Genomic DNA, 16513 nt, shown 5'->3' on the forward strand with positions numbered 1-16513 from the left:
CTTGTTTATGTCCCCAGCAGTTGTTATGTTTATCAATTTCAGGGCAACCTAATCAGTATAGGGGGTGTTTAAATTTTTTATTTGCTAATTTAGCAGGAGTAAAATGGTACTTCAGGGTTGGTTTATTTTGCATTTCTTTGATTATTAAAGGAAATTAGCATTTCCCCCTGTGGTTACTCTTTGTATTTCTTTGGATGTGAGTTGTCTGCTAACATTTCTAGTTCTTTGCCTCTTTTAATAAATTGGGGGGCTGGGGTTGTAGCTCAGTTGTAGAGCACTCGCCTGGCACATGTGAGGCACTGGGTTTGAGCCTCGGCACCACATTAGAAAATATAAATAAATAAAATAAAGGTATTGTGTCCACCTACAGCTAAAAATATTTTTCTAAAAAATAAATCAAGGTCTTGATTTTTTTCTAAAACTGAATGATATCTTTACTCACAATAGATATTAAACTTTTTCATATGTGTTTCACATATATCCCAGTGTTTGTGGCCTTTTAATTTTAGATACTTATTTGCAGTAGAAAAGTCCTTATTTTTGTAATCAAATCTGTCGATGTTTTTTCCTGTTGCTTTGAAGCTTAGAAAGCTCTCCTCCCTCTGGAGAGTTGATAAATATTTAATTCTACCTTCTGTTATTTGAAATTCTTTAATTCATCTGGATAGTATTTACTATAAATTGAGTTGCAAATTACATTTTTTTTCCTAAATTACCCATCAGTTATGCCCATCTTCCTGGCCTTCTCTCCTCCTTCCCAGGAATCATCCACCAGATGAAAGGCGACTACGACACTGCGCTGAAGCTGCACAAGACGCACCTGTGCATCGCCCAGGAGCTGAGCGATTACGCCGCCCAGGGCCGCGCCTACGGGAACATGGGCAATGCCTACAACGCCCTGGGCCTATACGACCAGGCGGTCAAGTACCACCGGCAGGAGCTGCAGATCTCCATGGAAGTGAACGACCGCGCCTCCCAGGCGTCCACGCACGGGAACCTCGCCGTGGCCTACCAGGCCCTGGGCGCCCACGACCGGGCCCTGCAGCACTATCAGAACCACCTGAACATCGCCCGGGAGCTGAGGGACATCCAGAGCGAGGCCCGGGCCCTCAGCAACCTGGGGAACTTCCACTGCTCCCGGGGAGAGTATGTCCAGGCTGCCCCCTATTACGAACAGTACCTGCGGCTGGCTCCTGACCTCCAGGACATGGAGGGAGAAGGGAAGGTCTGCCACAATCTCGGCTATGCCCATTACTGCCTTGGCAATTACCAGGAGGCGGTGAAGTACTACGAGCAGGATCTGGCATTGGCCAAAGACCTTCATGACAAGTTGAGCCAGGCGAAAGCCTACTGCAACCTGGGCCTCGCATTCAAGGCACTGCTGAATTTCAGCAAAGCTGAGGAGTGTCAGAAGTACCTGTTGTCCTTAGCCCAGTCCCTGAATAATTCCCAGGCTAAATTCCGGGCCCTAGGGAACCTGGGCGATATATTCATCTGTAAAAAAGATATAAATGGTGCAATAAAATTCTACGAGCAGCAGCTGGGCTTAGCCCATCACGTAAAGGACCGAAGACTGGAGGCCAGCGCATACGCAGCCCTGGGCACTGCGTACCGGATGATCCAGAAGTATGACAAGGCCCTGGGCTATCACACGCAGGAGCTCGAGGTGTACCAGGAGCTCAGCGACCTGCCAGGGGAGTGCAGAGCCCATGGGCACCTGGCTGCGGTCTACATGGCCCTTGGCAAGTACACGATGGCCTTCAAGTGTTACGAGGAGCAGCTGGATCTGGGGCAGAAGCTGAAGGACCCAAGCCTAGAGGCCCAGGTCTATGGCAACATGGGCATCACGAAGATGAACATGAACGTGATGGAGGAAGCCATCGGCTACTTTGAGCAGCAGTTGGCCATGCTGCAGCAGCTCAGTGGCAACGAGTCTGTGCTCGACAGGGGCCGCGCCTACGGCAACCTGGGGGATTGCTACGAGGCCCTGGGTGACTACGAGGAAGCCATCAAGTACTACGAGCAGTATTTATCTGTGGCCCAGAGTCTGAATCGCATGCAAGACCAAGCCAAGGCTTACCGGGGGCTAGGAAACGGACACAGGTAAAAATGACAGAGGACAGATCAGGTAGATAAGCCTACAACAGGAGCATCGGTGAGGGTGAGAGCACCTCTGCGTGGCAGCTTATTAACCACAAAGCATTTCCACACGAACCTCCTTTGCTTTCTTCCACAGTCTTTGTGTTAAGCAGGTGATATTATTACCTTTGTGTTACGGAAGAAGAAACCAAAGTCCAGAGAGGTTAGGTTAATACTTAAGATTACACAGCTTAAAAGGGATAACTAAGAGTCCCACCCAGGGCTCTGACTCCAGAAGTGGTGTTTTTTGGATGATATCAAAAGGATCAAGATAAAAGAGTGAATAGGGATGGGAATGGGAATGAATCAATTTGACAGGGCTTTTCTAAATACCTCCCACATTTTATGAATGTGTTTATCAGTACATCACTACCCACTAACTCCTTTTCCTAAAAGCCCCTGGATATTTGCAGGAGTGGACGGACCCCTTCCCCATGCCCTCACCAGGCTGGGCCCCTCTCAGAGTTCTCTTGACAGAGCAGTCCTGGTTTCTGTGCACTATCACCTGCCAGGCCTGGGGATGTGTCCCCCCCAGAAACTGAGACTCAGGAAAGGGAATCCTTAGGCCCCACACAACTGGTTTGATTTGCTGCCAGGTCCTGTGCTCTTCCCATTCTGATCATGTCATTTCCGAGCAGCACACAAAGACACACAGTTGGCCAAGGGTGCTTTTCTTCCAAATGTGGGGTGCCTGTGTCTGCAGAATCTATGGCCTCACCACATAGGCAGGGGATTAGGGCCCCGGGATGGGAGGAAGGGGAAGGGTCAAACTAAATCATCACCCACAGAGTGCTCTGAGAAGCCCAGGTGATAGATTTATAGCCTCTGTAAAGTGATTTCAAAAACATAGTCTAAGCAGTAGTGGAAATTGGGAAGCCTGAAGAACCCAACAGTTCACTTGCTATCATTGTGCCTATTAATATGTTTTATGTTTCCTCTGGGGTGTATATCCCATTGAATCTCGAGCTCTTGGGAAGGTCACTAAGGGATGACTTTTGAATTGCTTTCCAGATTATGAAATTCCTCTGCATCTCACTCTAAGGGCACATGATAGATTTTAGCTAGAAGAGGAGTTAAGAGCTTCTATAGTAAGTGACAGTGACAAATGCTTTCCATTTTCTCAGGGGCTTTGGCATGTCTGCACCTGCACGAAATAATATCATTGCTTTTCTGTCTCCATCCCCACAGGGCCATGGGGAGCCTGCAGCAAGCCCTCGTGTGCTTTGAAAAGAGGCTGGTGGTGGCCCACGAGCTCGGGGAGGCCTCCAACAAAGCCCAGGCCTACGGCGAGCTGGGGAGTCTGCACAGCCAGCTGGGGAACTACGAGCAGGCCATTTCCTGCCTCGAGCGCCAGCTCAGCATCGCTCGGGAGATGAAGGACCGAGCCCTGGAGAGTGACGCGGCCTGTGGCCTGGGGGGCGTCTACCAGCAGATGGGCGAGTACGACACGGCCCTGCAGTACCACCAGCTCGATCTGCAGATCGCCGAGGAAACCAACAACCCCACGTGCCAGGGCCGAGCCTACGGGAACCTGGGCCTGACGTACGAGTCCCTGGGCACCTTCGAGAGGGCTGTGGTCTACCAAGAGCAGCACTTGAGCATCGCTGCGCAGATGAACGACCTGGTGGCCAAGACGGTGTCCTACAGTAGCCTCGGAAGGACCCACCATGCCTTGCAGAACTACTCCCAGGCCGTCATGTACTTACAGGAAGGTAGGTGACAGGCCACCCTGTCTCCATCTGCCAGAGACTCGGGGGAGTATACAGTTTGAGGGGTCGTCTCTGCATGGAGTGAGGGTCTCAGAAGCCACAATGTCTCAACTCCAGAGTCACAGTGGCTCCCTGGGTGGTTCTGAGGCGCTTCACTGTGGTTCTTTTTTGTGTTCCTGCCATGCTGGGGATCGAACCCCGGCCTCACACGTGCTAGGAAAGTGCTCTAACATTGAGCCACACGCCGAGCCCTGAGTCATTGTCCAGAACACCTTATCCTGCTCTGTGGGCCCAGATTGCCACACTGTCAGTGACACCAGCTGCCCAGGGAGCAGCTCCTCAGAACCCTCTGCTGGGTGAACGACTCAAACTACACCAGAGTCAAGTGAGACCTGGTCACAGCTAACTGATGGTCTGTCAGAGGGAAGCCCGTGTGCCTCAAATCCTGTTGTCCCCTAGGAAATACCTGACCTGTACCACGGCTGTGTAGTCATCAGCTCTGAGCCGGCGACTGAGGCCCAACCTAAGCATCCTCCAGAGTGTCGCCAGAGCCCTCAGCCAGCTTTCCTCCTGGGCCTGCAGTGCTGGGCTGCCGCGTGGCGGGGCTCTGTTCCGGGTTCCCCTGGGAACTGGCTGCTTCTCCTCCTCCTCTGCCTTCAGGTTCCCTCCATTTGCTGAGCACAGTGGGTCCTTGGACGCCTCCTTTTCTCCAGAGCAGAAGCCCCACGGCAGGGTCTGCCCTCCCCCTGTTTACCCTGGGTGGCCTCTGCTCTGAGGTCCTCCCACAGACACTGGGCTCCTCGGAGCCTGGACAGGAGAGGGCAGAGGCGATGCCCCACACTCACTAGTGAAAGGAAATGACTGCTGTTTTCCTATGAAACCTCTTATTTATAGTTTCCAAAAGGTTTTGCACAGGTAGTTTATTTAATCTGATTTAATCCTCGCAACCTTGAAGGTTGCAGCTAAGTCACCTGAGGCTCGGGGTTAGGGTCTTTGTTTCCTGACCATGCAGCTGGTTAGTTGCAGAGTGGGGCTCTGGGTTTTCTCACCCCAGGAACCAAACAAGACCCTGTGGGGGGCCATTTCCAACCGCAGAGAGCAGTGCAGGGTTGGGGCGGTGCTGTCCTGGCTACTGCTGAGCCCCAGCTGGGGACCTGGAGAGTGGAGGGTGAGGGAGGGGCTCCCTGTTCTTGCACAGATGGGCCCTCTGGCTGCAGGCTGAGGGTCCTGGGGGACTGCAAGCCTCTGTCCAGGCCTTATTTAGCTCCCACTCCCTGCAGATGGGGCCATGCCTTGGTGCATTCAATATGAACAATGGCTTCTGGCTTCCGGAGCCACTTGACTGGTGAAATTCCAACAGTCTAGGGGCAATTTTCAGTTGAATTTGTGAAAACTATTAAATTGAGACCCAGCATCTGACAACTTCTCAGCTGTGTTCTCCAGACCTTCCTGAAATACTGTTTCAGTGCCACAGCTGGCTGCCCGAAACACCACACCATCACCAGGGAAAACTGCCAGCTCCTTTTTTACTACTTCTTGCAATTCCTGAGTCTCATGGAGACCTGAAGACTCGTGTTTGTAGCCTCTCGTGGTGTCTGCCTTACGTTGAGCTCGCAGCCAGAGCAGCCCTCCATGCCCTGCTCACAGGGTCGGGCCGATACAGGTGCAGGCCCCTGCAAGGTGCTCTTGTGTGCTCCAAGATTGGTCTGCAGCCTCTTGCACTGAGGGGACAATTCAGCTGGAAAATACCCCAGTGCCTTCTCCCGGCCTTCAGAGGGGAGGGGGCTGCAGATCAGCATCGCCCTTCCCCCGCATTGGCATCTCCCAGTGAGGCTGGGTCTAAGTCAGCTGAACAAGCTCCCCAGGTGGTGCGGATGGATGCCTCTGGGTAGAGCCTCTGGTTTCTCATCTTGCAGATGAAGAAAGGGAGACTGGGCAGTTTGGTGATTTACTTGGGGTTATGCCGCCAGTCTCTGGCGCTGTGTGGGCATTTCAGCCTCCTGAACAGCAGATGCACATAGGAGCTGGGCAGGCCACTCACCATGTCTGGGAGGGGGTTGTGTTGGTTTTTTACAATTCTGGGAATTGAACCCAGGGCTTCACACATGCTGGACAAGTGCTCTGCCACTGAGATGTACCTTCAGCCCTTTGTAAATTTTATTTTGACATAGGGTTTGAGTTGCCCAGGATGGCCTTGAATTTGCGATCCTCCTGCTGGAATTGCCCGTGTGCACCATGCACTTGGCTGTCCAATGGGCTTTTAGCTGTTTGTCATAGAGCACTGCCTGATGCTAGTTAGGTGTCCTAGGTGCTGGGCTACAACAGGAACCAAGCAAAGCTCCTGTTCTCACCAAACATGCCTTCTAATTTGGCTTCCCCAGGCAGTTTACTTGACTCACACCCACACCTGGCAGGGACATCAAACTGGAGAACCAACCTGGCAGCTTGTTGAAAGTTAAAACAATCAGTATCCTCCTGGTTTTCTCTCAAGAAACATCTTTTTTCCACATGTGTTTCCTTTTTGTGAGGTGTTTAAAAATCTGAGTTGCTGGGCATGGTGGCTCGTGCCTGTAATCCCAGCAATGTGGGAGGCTGAGGCAGGAGGATCATAAGTTTAAGGCCAGCCTTAGCAATTTAGCAAAGCCCTGAGCAACTCAGTGAGACCCTGTCTCTAAATAAATAAAAATGGCTGGGGATGGGGCTCCGTGGTAAAATGCTTTTGGGTTCAATCCCCAGTCTCCACCCCACCCCAAAATATAAGATAATGTGCATTTGAAATATGTATTTCTATGAGCCTGAACCAGAGAGTCCCTTTTATCAGGGCCTCTCCTCCAGCTCAGCCCCTCTCCAGCAGCTGACAAGTGACAGGTTGGTGTGTGCAGAGGCAGCGCCACCTCTGACATAGACCAGGGGAAGCCCTGCTTTTTGTGTGCAGCAGGCTGGGGACCCCCATGCTGTCTTCCTCACAAGCCAGCCGCTCTGTACCGGGAGCAGGAGAATGAGGGCAGAGTGACACTGAGAATGGCTTAGTGACCGATACAGTAAGTAGCTGCCTTTAGATTGGACTCCCACAAGGCCCCACAGGCTGCTGGTGTCCTGAAACCCAGAAGCTTGCTGTGGGTAAGTGAACCAGACTGCAGGGGCCTATCTGAGGCCATTAAAATGAGGACAGTCTCAATTAAGTCTTTTGACATGAGTGCTGGTTTTGCAACCCCACGGAAGCACATCAAAGGCTCAGACTCTCAGGAAACAGAGTAGACATGGAACGTGCCGTCTCAGCAGCTGCAGGGGCAGGCCAGATCCCGTTCTGCTTTCAGGAGAACATTGCATGCCTCCCTCAGCGCCCACTCGATGCTGTGTGGCGACACGAGAAGAAGTATTACCGTGGATTCTGCACTTTACTCTCAGGAAAAGCTTTTGCCAGCCAGAGAATCGGACAAGATAAATTCCTCAGCCAGTAGTCTCCAAGTGCAAAGCTCCGGGTTCGCATCTGGGAGGGCGCCAGGTTCAGGTTCCATTTGTTTCCATTTCTGCCTGCCCAGCAAACCTGTCTGCTGCTCACAGCATCACCTGAGCTCTTGCTGGGCCTCCTCTGAGTGTCCTGGAAACTGTGCCACCAACGTGGCAATTGAAGAGAGCTCTTGTCTCATTCCCCCTCTACTGTGCTGTTAGCGTTCTTTACCCCTGAAGCAAAGTCACCTGCCAGGACTCGATGAGGGGTGGAACTATCTGTCTTCTCTGAATCTTTAAATTTTTCTATCTGGTTTCAGGTTTAAGGTTAGCTGAGCAACTGGGCCGAAGAGAAGATGAGGCAAAAATTCGCCATGGTCTAGGCCTCTCCCTTTGGGCTAGTGGAAACCTGGAGGAGGCCCAACACCAGGTGAGCAAGAGAACCCTGACCCCAGGGAGTTCATGGCCAGAAGCGTGGGAGGGATGGCCGAGGTGGAATGCACCAGATACCGACTCATGCCTTGAGTCAATGCACAGGGTTCCCAGCCCGTGCCAGCCCAGAGGTGTTGACACTTCACACAGGGAAGACCCTTGCTCACTCACATGACAGGTGACCTAGTCATTTTTTTGGAATTCTTATATTATGTGCTGCTGCTCCACATTAAACTTTAATAGAAGCAAAACAAGAATTCACGATTATTGGATTTAATGTCTTTCTAAGTCTCCAGTTATAGCAAGATATTACTTCTCTCCCATGGTGAGTCCATGCCCCTGTGTGAGTGCAGACAGTTGAAGAGCAGTTCCTTGACATGCATCTCTGGAGAGTAGAAAGATCCCTAGAGTTACGGCTTCCTCTGTTAGGTTGGAGCAGGAGAGAGATGGCTGCTTCTCAGGTCACCACTCGCCCCTTAGCCAAGGGGAAGGAGGAGAAGTCAATCAAGGCTCCTCCCTGGTGCTCGAAGCACTGAGGACGTGCCATCATCTCCTGGAATATTAAGGCATTTTTATTATACTTTCAAACTATTAAAGGCAATTTAAAGAATTAACTCTAATTTTCTGGCTGCAGAAGTTAAAATTTATATTGATGGAGTGATTTACTATTTTCAAAGTACTTTTGCTCACTGAATTTTTTCTTCAAAATACCCATGAAGTCGAAGGATGATTGTTCCCTTCACAAATAGGGAGCTGTCGCCCTGAGTCTCGCCAAGTCACACAGCAGTCAGTAGCATAGTCCTTGCTGAGCGCTCTCCTGGTGTAGGGCTCTTAGTGTTAGAATGCGCTTCTTTAGGTTTGGAGAAACAACAGGACAGGATCTCCATTAAGAATGCCAATTGTCTGGTCCTCAGAGTGCTCATTCGAGTGGGCGAGGGTGGTCCTCAAGGGGTCCATTCCAGTAGGCGAGGGCGGTCCTCAAAGGGTTTGTGCCAGTGGGCGTGGCCCCTTAGGGAGCTTGTCCAGCATGGTCCTGACCCTGGGGAGGGTGGGGAGTGATTGGGTCTGCGGCATTGAACCACCTGCAGAGGCTGCCACTGTCCTGAGAGTGTGGCGCCTCTGCCCTTGCCCTGGCCTCATCCATCTCCAGGGTGCCTCCACCACACGGGCCCATTCCCGTCCTTACGCACCCTTTTCCTGGGGACCATGGATCATGGTTGCCTGATGACAAGAAGAGAACTTTTGTTTTAATCAAAATTAGCATTTGTTTGGATTAATATTTTTTTCTTAACTTCCTCTGGACCTGATGTCTATAACCCTGTGTTTAGATCTCTTGACCAAAGTTGATTCCATAAGTTATGATTTACTGGGGACAGGGTGACACTTCTTCAGCCCACAGTGGCCTCCCTGGAAATAGATTCTTTTCAAACCTTTAAGAACACGTGGGTGGTACCAGGTGTTAGCAGGAGTCATCTGTACTCTGGCAAGAGCTGGCCTGGCTCTGGGAGGTGGGTGACGACCTTCTCCCCGCTGCAGCTCTACAGGGCATCGGCCTTGTTCGAGACCATCCGGCACGAGGCGCAGCTGAGCACCGACTGCAGACTCTCGCTCTTCGACCTGCAGACGTCGTCCTACCAGGCCTTGCAGCGGGTGCTCGTCAGCCTTGGTGAGAGTGGTTGTTGTGTGCTCGCTGTCCCCAGGGTGCCCACCACAGCTCTGATGCAGTGTGATTTGTTGTCACAAAAGACTCTGAAGGCACAATCAGCAGTTGAACACTCGTTCCTTTATTTGACAAAGACTGATAGAGCACCTACTGTGTGCATGCCAGTGCCAGCCCTGGGGATAATAGTTCAGAGGCTCCCAGGATATCCAGCCATCTAAGTCACCAAGTCCAGCACCCAGTGTTTGTGCTAAAGTAGAGAAACTCTGGTACTGGGAAGTATAGCAGTCCTGGGAGCCTGAGCAGGTGTCCCTGAGACAGATGCCTGGGCCAGGAGTCCCTGACCCTCACGTTCCTTCCCTTCTTCACCCCACCTGGCTCAAGCCTCTGACCAAGGGGAAGCACCTGAGAAGACACAGGTGTCTTCCGTTTCCCCAGCACATAGCCTCCCCGACGCTGTTCAGGGAGTGTGCCCTCTTGACCTGTCCTCTGGGCTGTGACGTTCACGGTTGGGGCTCGTTCTCTCAGGCCTGCATGATCTGGGGCACTGGTGCAGCCTGCAGTTCCTCTCATCCAAGCCTTAACTGTCTCCTTCCAACTCCTCAGTCACCTGCCTCTTCCCAAAAGATATTCACTGAAACTAACAGTCTTTGAAGTTGAATGTTGGGGACTTCTCAGTAACCTGCCCTTTCCTGTGTGTAGGAACACTCAAGTTTCCCCTTGAAAAGTTAAATACTCATTGCCCAGGATTATAATTTACTATCTATTAGAGTCACAGTGCTGAGTCTGTCCAGCACCATGGGACTGATTTTCCAGCGTGCACAGGAGCTGTCCCAGCTGTTCCCATTGGTAACTTAATAGGGTAAAAGATACATTTGAACACACTCCCGTGAATGCCCACTTTGTGCCAATGCCTGAATGGTGGGCAGCAAGGCATTCTTGTTGTGCCACTGCAGCTGTGGTGTCCGGTCCCCTGCCTCTGCATGCTCTCTCCATGGACCTGGCTCTAGCAGCTCTTCCATGCTCATATTTACCCTGAGATCCATCCTCTGCATTGTGCTGCCCACTTACAAATAAGCCCCCCTGGAAGGCAGAGGGCTCTGCATTTTTTGAGGCTTCACATCCATGAATCAGCTTTGAGGCCACATTATAGACTAGCTTCCTGCAGGAAGTGGATGAGAAGTTGGGTTGAAAGACTGGAGGAAAGCTTGAAAGAAGCAATTTTAAAGCAATAGAGACCTCAGAGGTTGAAGCCCTTTGCCCAGGGGGACTGGAAGAGAGAAGATGAGAGGGAAGCGTGCCGGAGCCAGCGTGGAATAAAGTGTCAGCTTTAATATTAACAGTGCCACTTGTCATACAGGTGGTGCTTCAGGAACACCTTCACACAGAGCACCTCGCTTGATTTTGAAAGTAGTCCTTTGAGAGAGGTGGGACAACTAGTGCAATCCCTCTTTTTGAGACAAGCACGGTGAAAAGGGAAAGGGCACCCAGCAGAGGACAGGCACAGTATAGGCGTGGAGGTGTCATTGGGGGACTTGGGAGGGGGGGCTGGATGATGTGATGCACGAAGGGGCCACATCTAGGAGAGAGGAGCCAGAGGTGGGTCCTGCAGATCAGATGCAGGTGGAGGAGGGAAGCTGGTGAGGTGGGGGTGCTGGGGGCAAGGTCAGGGAGCCTCCCGGGATGAGGAGCAGAGGGGCCATGCTCCCAGCTGCGGGGACTGTTGTGTGGCTGCAAGACAGGAAGGCCCAGTGACTTACGGTGACATGAAATGGGTCTTGTTGAATCACAGAACAGGATTCTGTGTGTGCACCCTGCCCCCACTGGTGATCAGAGGCAGAAACGGACTCTGCAGTCTGTCACTCTAGGGGAGCAGAGGTAGTGGTGTTTCTGCCTACAATCTAACCCAGATGCCAGTTGTCCTTGAGGGGGCTTACTCACCACGGAGCATTCAGCCTGTCCCTTTGTCTCTTAGGCCACCACGATGAAGCCCTGGCTGTAGCAGAAAGAGGTCGGACAAGGGCATTTGCTGATCTTCTGGTGGAGCGACAGACAGGACAGCAGGACTCGGACCCCTACTCCCCAGTCACCATCGACCAGATCCTGGAGATGGTCAACAGCCAGAGGGGACTGGTGCTCTACTACTCGCTGGCGGCCGGCTACCTGTACAGCTGGCTGCTGGCTCCAGGGGCAGGTGAGGCTGCTGCCCTTGGGGACCAGGCGTCTTAGCTTTGTCATGCCTGTGATCAAAAGACCCGACCAGAACAACACAGGGGAGGAAAGGCTGGTTTGTGCTCAGGGTTTCAGGGGTCAGGTCCATAGTGGGCTGACTCCATGGCTCTGGGCCCAAGGTGGGGCAGGGCATCCTGGCAGATGAAAGCTGCCCAGGACGTGGCCACAAGGAAGCAGAGAAAGAGCGCCCCTGACAGGGACAAAGGACAAAATACAAACCCCAGAGACCTACCTCCTCCAGCCACACCCTTCTTGTTCACAGTCCAGCCCAGCCAATCCATATCAGTGGATTAATCCACTGCTTAGACGACAGCTCTCCTCATCTACGCATCTCACCTGTGAACGTTCTTGCATTGCATCACACATGAGCCTTGAGGACATCTCACACTTAAACCCCAACATCAGGCAACAGAAACACCAGCCCCGAGAAGAAAAATCGTGAAAGGGGAAAGACTAGATGAAGGATCCATTGTCAGGTTCCAGTAAAACTGCCACCGTGGATATTCCATAGTGGGACATCCAATTAATAAGACATTCAGCTTTCCCCCTCTACCAAGAAACCGTGGCCCTCACAGTGAGTCAGGAAGCACTTGTCAGGGAAGAGCAGGAGGAAGAGGTGGCATTTCAGTAGCCACCCTACTCTTAGGCAGCTGCTGCTCATTAACTAATAAGGAGACGGCCACTCCTAATGAGTTCTTTCTAGATATGATTTGATAATTGTGGTCCTTTGTCATGGCAAATTTAGACTAAAATGATAATGGCAACCCTCAGTTTATAAGTCTCCAGCTTGAAATTTCTGGGTTTAACAGAACCCCCTTTTTTACCAGTTTTGTTGAAAAATCTATTTTAGGGGTAAAAATCCCCTTTGATTAAATCGGCATTAAACGTTCAGGATGTAACAGTTTCGCTGAATACAGAACCACTAATTGGCTGTTAAGGCCATATTTTTTGCATAATAAAATGCTGATGGCTTTACCGCGTTGGAGACAGACCAGATCCAATTAGAGTTTATTGACTGGGGAAGTGGATCTTATAATTGGGAATCTTGAAGAATGGGCTTCTTGAATGTCTGTAAAAAGTTCAACTGCCAGTGAGAATTGACAAGATTTTCTTGAATATGTTTCTTTCCCTTTGATTTAAAAAAAGAAAAAAATGGTGCTGGATGACAGCTCCCAGCTGCTCTTTGGTCCTGCGCCCTGGCGCCTCGGTGTTCAGTTGTCTCACTTTTATTGTTGCAATCTTTCCCCTCCAAGTCCATGTTCTTATGGGCTTCCCACAAAGAACGCCCTTGCCCCTGACCTTTCTATGCTAAAAGTTTTAAATTACCATTTTCGGAGTGACCTGGTGAACGAGTGTCAGCCACAGCGGCATCCCCAAGTGTCCCCACTCCCAGAAGGCTGGTGCTCCTGAGGAGGAGGCTGACAACTGGCGGGTATCAAGCTCTTTCTCTCTGTGGTTGTTACGTCTTGGGGACATGATTTGACAGGTGGCATATCCAGATCCCTGTAATAATGAGCCGTGTGTAATGAGGCCCCTATTGTTTCCCTTTTCATTCCTCTTTGCTCTTAATGACACTCCGAAGCTTTCACTGGGGCTCTAATCCAATCAGAGAGGACTGGCGTTTTCCAGGGCTGACACAGCTCATTACCACTTGAGAATCTGCCCCATGTTTATTGCCAGAAAACCAGCGTGGACGACTTTGGTTTCATGGAGACATCATTTTTTGCACCTTTAATCCATTAACGACCATTGACCAGTTAGTCTTATTTTTAAAAGGGTGTTTTTATTTGACCTTTATACTGTATGTTTATTTTTATTTGCTTTTGTGATATGAAAGGTTTTTGTGACACAATTTCCACTTGGCTAATTACATGTTTGTTCAGGATTTCAGCCTCCACAGAGAACCTACCTGGGCACGGTCATGCACAGACCCCAAGAGCAGGCCTTCCCTAGCTGGTGATTCTGCGAAGCAGGAGTTTGGAAAAACATAGGGAGTAGTCTAATTACCCAGGAGCTTCTGAATGTGTCATCAGCAGCAAAGGCTGCATCTTGATTCCCTGTCATCAGGCACCACCCCTGATGGCAAAAGCTGTGGAAAGGGGCACTGACCTGGGCTCAGGAGGACCTCTGGGGCGCTTTACCAAGAAGTCACGTAGCCTCAGCACTCCCAGCCCTGCCCTCGGCCCCTCTCTCCAGCCAGCCCAACCCCCTGTGATGTTGGCTATGCCTGTCTGGTTTCAGGAATTCTGAAGTTCCATGAGCACTACCTGGGTGACAGCACCGTGGAAAACTCCAGCGACTTCCAGGCCAGCAGCAGTGCAGCGCTCCCAACGGCAGCCAGCTCGGCCCTGGAGCAGCACATCACCAGCGTCCGCGAGGCCCTGGGGGTGGAGTCTTACTACTCGAGGTAGGAGCACGACGTCCCAGGCCACCTCAGTTAACTCTCCAGGCCTCTGTTCTATAAGCCTCCTGTTTGGACTAGTACCCGGAAGCCTGTGGAAATCACGCGTTTGTGCGCCATCTACGCACAGCTGCTGTGGCAGAGCAAGTCTGTCCCCGGTGTGCAGCCCTGGGGGCCGTCTTGATTCTTGGTAATTTCCCTTCAGATGGGAAGGGCCTGGTCAGAGACGCCCATTCCCTGAGCAGAGTGTGTAGACTGTTTAAAGTGAGCATGACTTTGAACGAGGCAGACCAGCTAATTAAAACTGAGGCTGGTTTTGGTTTGTAAACAGATGATAATGAGTGAGTTTGGACTGTCGCTGATGGCCCATTTGAGAGCATAATTTAACATGAGTAAGGGAGTTGTGCACTGCTGCCTGTGGAGGCGCTCAGGTGAAAGGAGCTGAACTCCAAATACCAAAAACAGAGAAGGCAAGTGCTTCCTACCAGGCTTGTGAAGGTCTCAGCTTACGGGTACATTTTCTTATAGTGATTGACTGTTGAAAACACGGGAGATAGTTTCCATAAACACCTGGGTCTGGGTTACAGCACCAGAAGAGGGTTCCATGGTGCCAGGCACCCAGCTTCCCTGGGCCCCTCAGTCCTCCAGGCATGAACCCCAGTGTCCAGTAGCTCTGGTGGTAGAGAATCTGCTTTTCCTTGCGACAGGTCCAAGGACAAATGTCAGCTTGTTCCCCACCCCACCCCTGTCCCAATGGCATCTGCAGTCGTCACAGTCCTGAGCTGTCTCCACGACTAGTCCCCGTGGAGATGCTTTGCCCCGACTCTGTGTGTGTGGTGGTCGTTTCCAGAAGCCAGACTGGTCTGTGGGGTGCTTATGAAGTTGGGAGAGGCTCTTGGGTGAGATAATCATGCATGAAATATCAAGATCTGGTCCAGCCCCTGGTTCAACAGAAGCCAGCACTGGAACAGGTGGCCCTGCAGGGTCAGAGCCTGGGTCAGAGCCGTCAAGAATTCCTCCCAGCCTTCTAGGCCAGGGTGTGTTCTGTTTTTAATTATCAAAATCAAAATCATATTTTGAGAAAATAGCCAAGGCAGGTAAGAATGTCATTCTGTAGCTTCTGGTTTTGTGAAGTATGAACAGGCCTTAGCCACGCGCACACAGTGGTCTGATTTGTCCTGACTGCTGGGCATCCTAGAGTGCCCTGTCCTTAGGCCCGGGCAATAGTGTGACGATTACAGGGGTTGACAGTGTGGTGACCCCCACGCCCTTGGGTGTACGACTGCCCTCTGAGATTTAAGTTACAAATGCCCCAGACTAGGTCAGACTAGCGGTACGCAAAGCCACGTCAGCAGAGAGAAAGGCGGGTGGGCCTGTGTGATCAGACTGGCCATCAGAGGAGTTCCCATCTGAGGAAGGGGTGGGGGAAGTGGTCAGCAGGCAGGGAGGGACAAGGGACCGAGTCAGCAGGGCCAACTCCTGCAACAAGCCCGTTCGGGGCACTATCAGGAGGATAGAGGATCGTGTCCCATCGGCAAGGCTGCTCCACAGTGGCAAGCGGTTGCCATGTTCCTCTTCATTCCCCTTCTGCCTCCTCTTCCTCCCATAATGCCCGGTGTCCACAGTGTACAGGGCTCGCCATGCACGAAGCAGATGTGGCTCCCGCTCTCACTGACCTGGGAAACAGTAAAAAATAATAATAGCAAAAAAGACAGCCTACAAATAGTTAATTAAAATTGTGGTAAGAGCTTAAATGAAAGTGCAGGGTGTAATGAGGTCCAGGCTGTGGTGAGGTGGGAAGACCTGTAGTGGGAGCAGTGGAGGCTTCTCTGAATGGGGACAGTTGAGCGGAGCCAGAGGAGTGACAAGAAATAAGCTGCAGACAGACAGTAGCCCAGGCACTGGGCACAACCCTTGGAGGAGAAGTCCCACCTCCATGACTGCTTCAAGCCTCGAGTCCTGCCCATCTCTCCGGTGATCATTTGGTTTCTCCTGTAAAAACACTTGTTTGTAAAAGTCATTATTCCAGTAATAACTGGAATTCTAGTATGTCAACTCTCTTTGTGCTTAGCCAATGAAAGTTCACTCCCCAGAGGCAAAAATTCCGCCTCTGTGGGCACATTAGCAAGGTCAATCAGGTTTATCAGACTTAGAAGGCCACAGTCCTGAGCCTGAACTAAGACCTGGAGGTACCTGGGTGTGCGCACCTGCCATCCCCTCTACATGCTCAGGGATCTCTGTGCGCTCTCTTCCACAGAGAACAGCCCAGCCCAGACCACTGAGGGGGCTTCGCCCAGGGGAAACACAGACGCACTGGATCCCAGTTGTCCGGTATCGAGACTAACACTCACCGTGAGAAGGAAGGGGACTCGTGGTGGTTGAGCTCCAAACACTTGTGCCCAAGCAGTTCCTTTATGAGGCTGGAGGCTGAAAAAGTCTGTTCCCAGGGGTCTTTTCCACCGAAGAGTGGCTTAGGGTTATAGTTCAGCT

At 51.4% G+C, this 16513-nt stretch overlaps 1 protein-coding gene across 3 annotated transcripts in view; it reads left to right on the top strand.

Annotated features, from left to right (window-relative positions):
- LOC114108264 (tetratricopeptide repeat protein 28) overlaps window positions 1–16513 on the top strand; it is a 594959-nt gene that overhangs the window by 495216 nt on the left and 83230 nt on the right. For all 3 annotated transcript variants that reach the window (XM_071614927.1, XM_071614928.1, XM_071614934.1), the window contains 6 exons: window positions 762–2103; window positions 3328–3851; window positions 7619–7728; window positions 9267–9396; window positions 11366–11584; window positions 13864–14029. In XM_071614927.1, coding sequence (XP_071471028.1) covers window positions 762–2103; window positions 3328–3851; window positions 7619–7728; window positions 9267–9396; window positions 11366–11584; window positions 13864–14029 — 2491 coding nt within the window. The remainder of the gene's footprint in view (window positions 1–761; window positions 2104–3327; window positions 3852–7618; window positions 7729–9266; window positions 9397–11365; window positions 11585–13863; window positions 14030–16513) is intronic.

This window comes from Marmota flaviventris, chromosome 1 (genome assembly GCF_047511675.1).
Source record: "Marmota flaviventris isolate mMarFla1 chromosome 1, mMarFla1.hap1, whole genome shotgun sequence".
Lineage (NCBI taxonomy): Eukaryota > Metazoa > Chordata > Mammalia > Rodentia > Sciuridae > Marmota > Marmota flaviventris.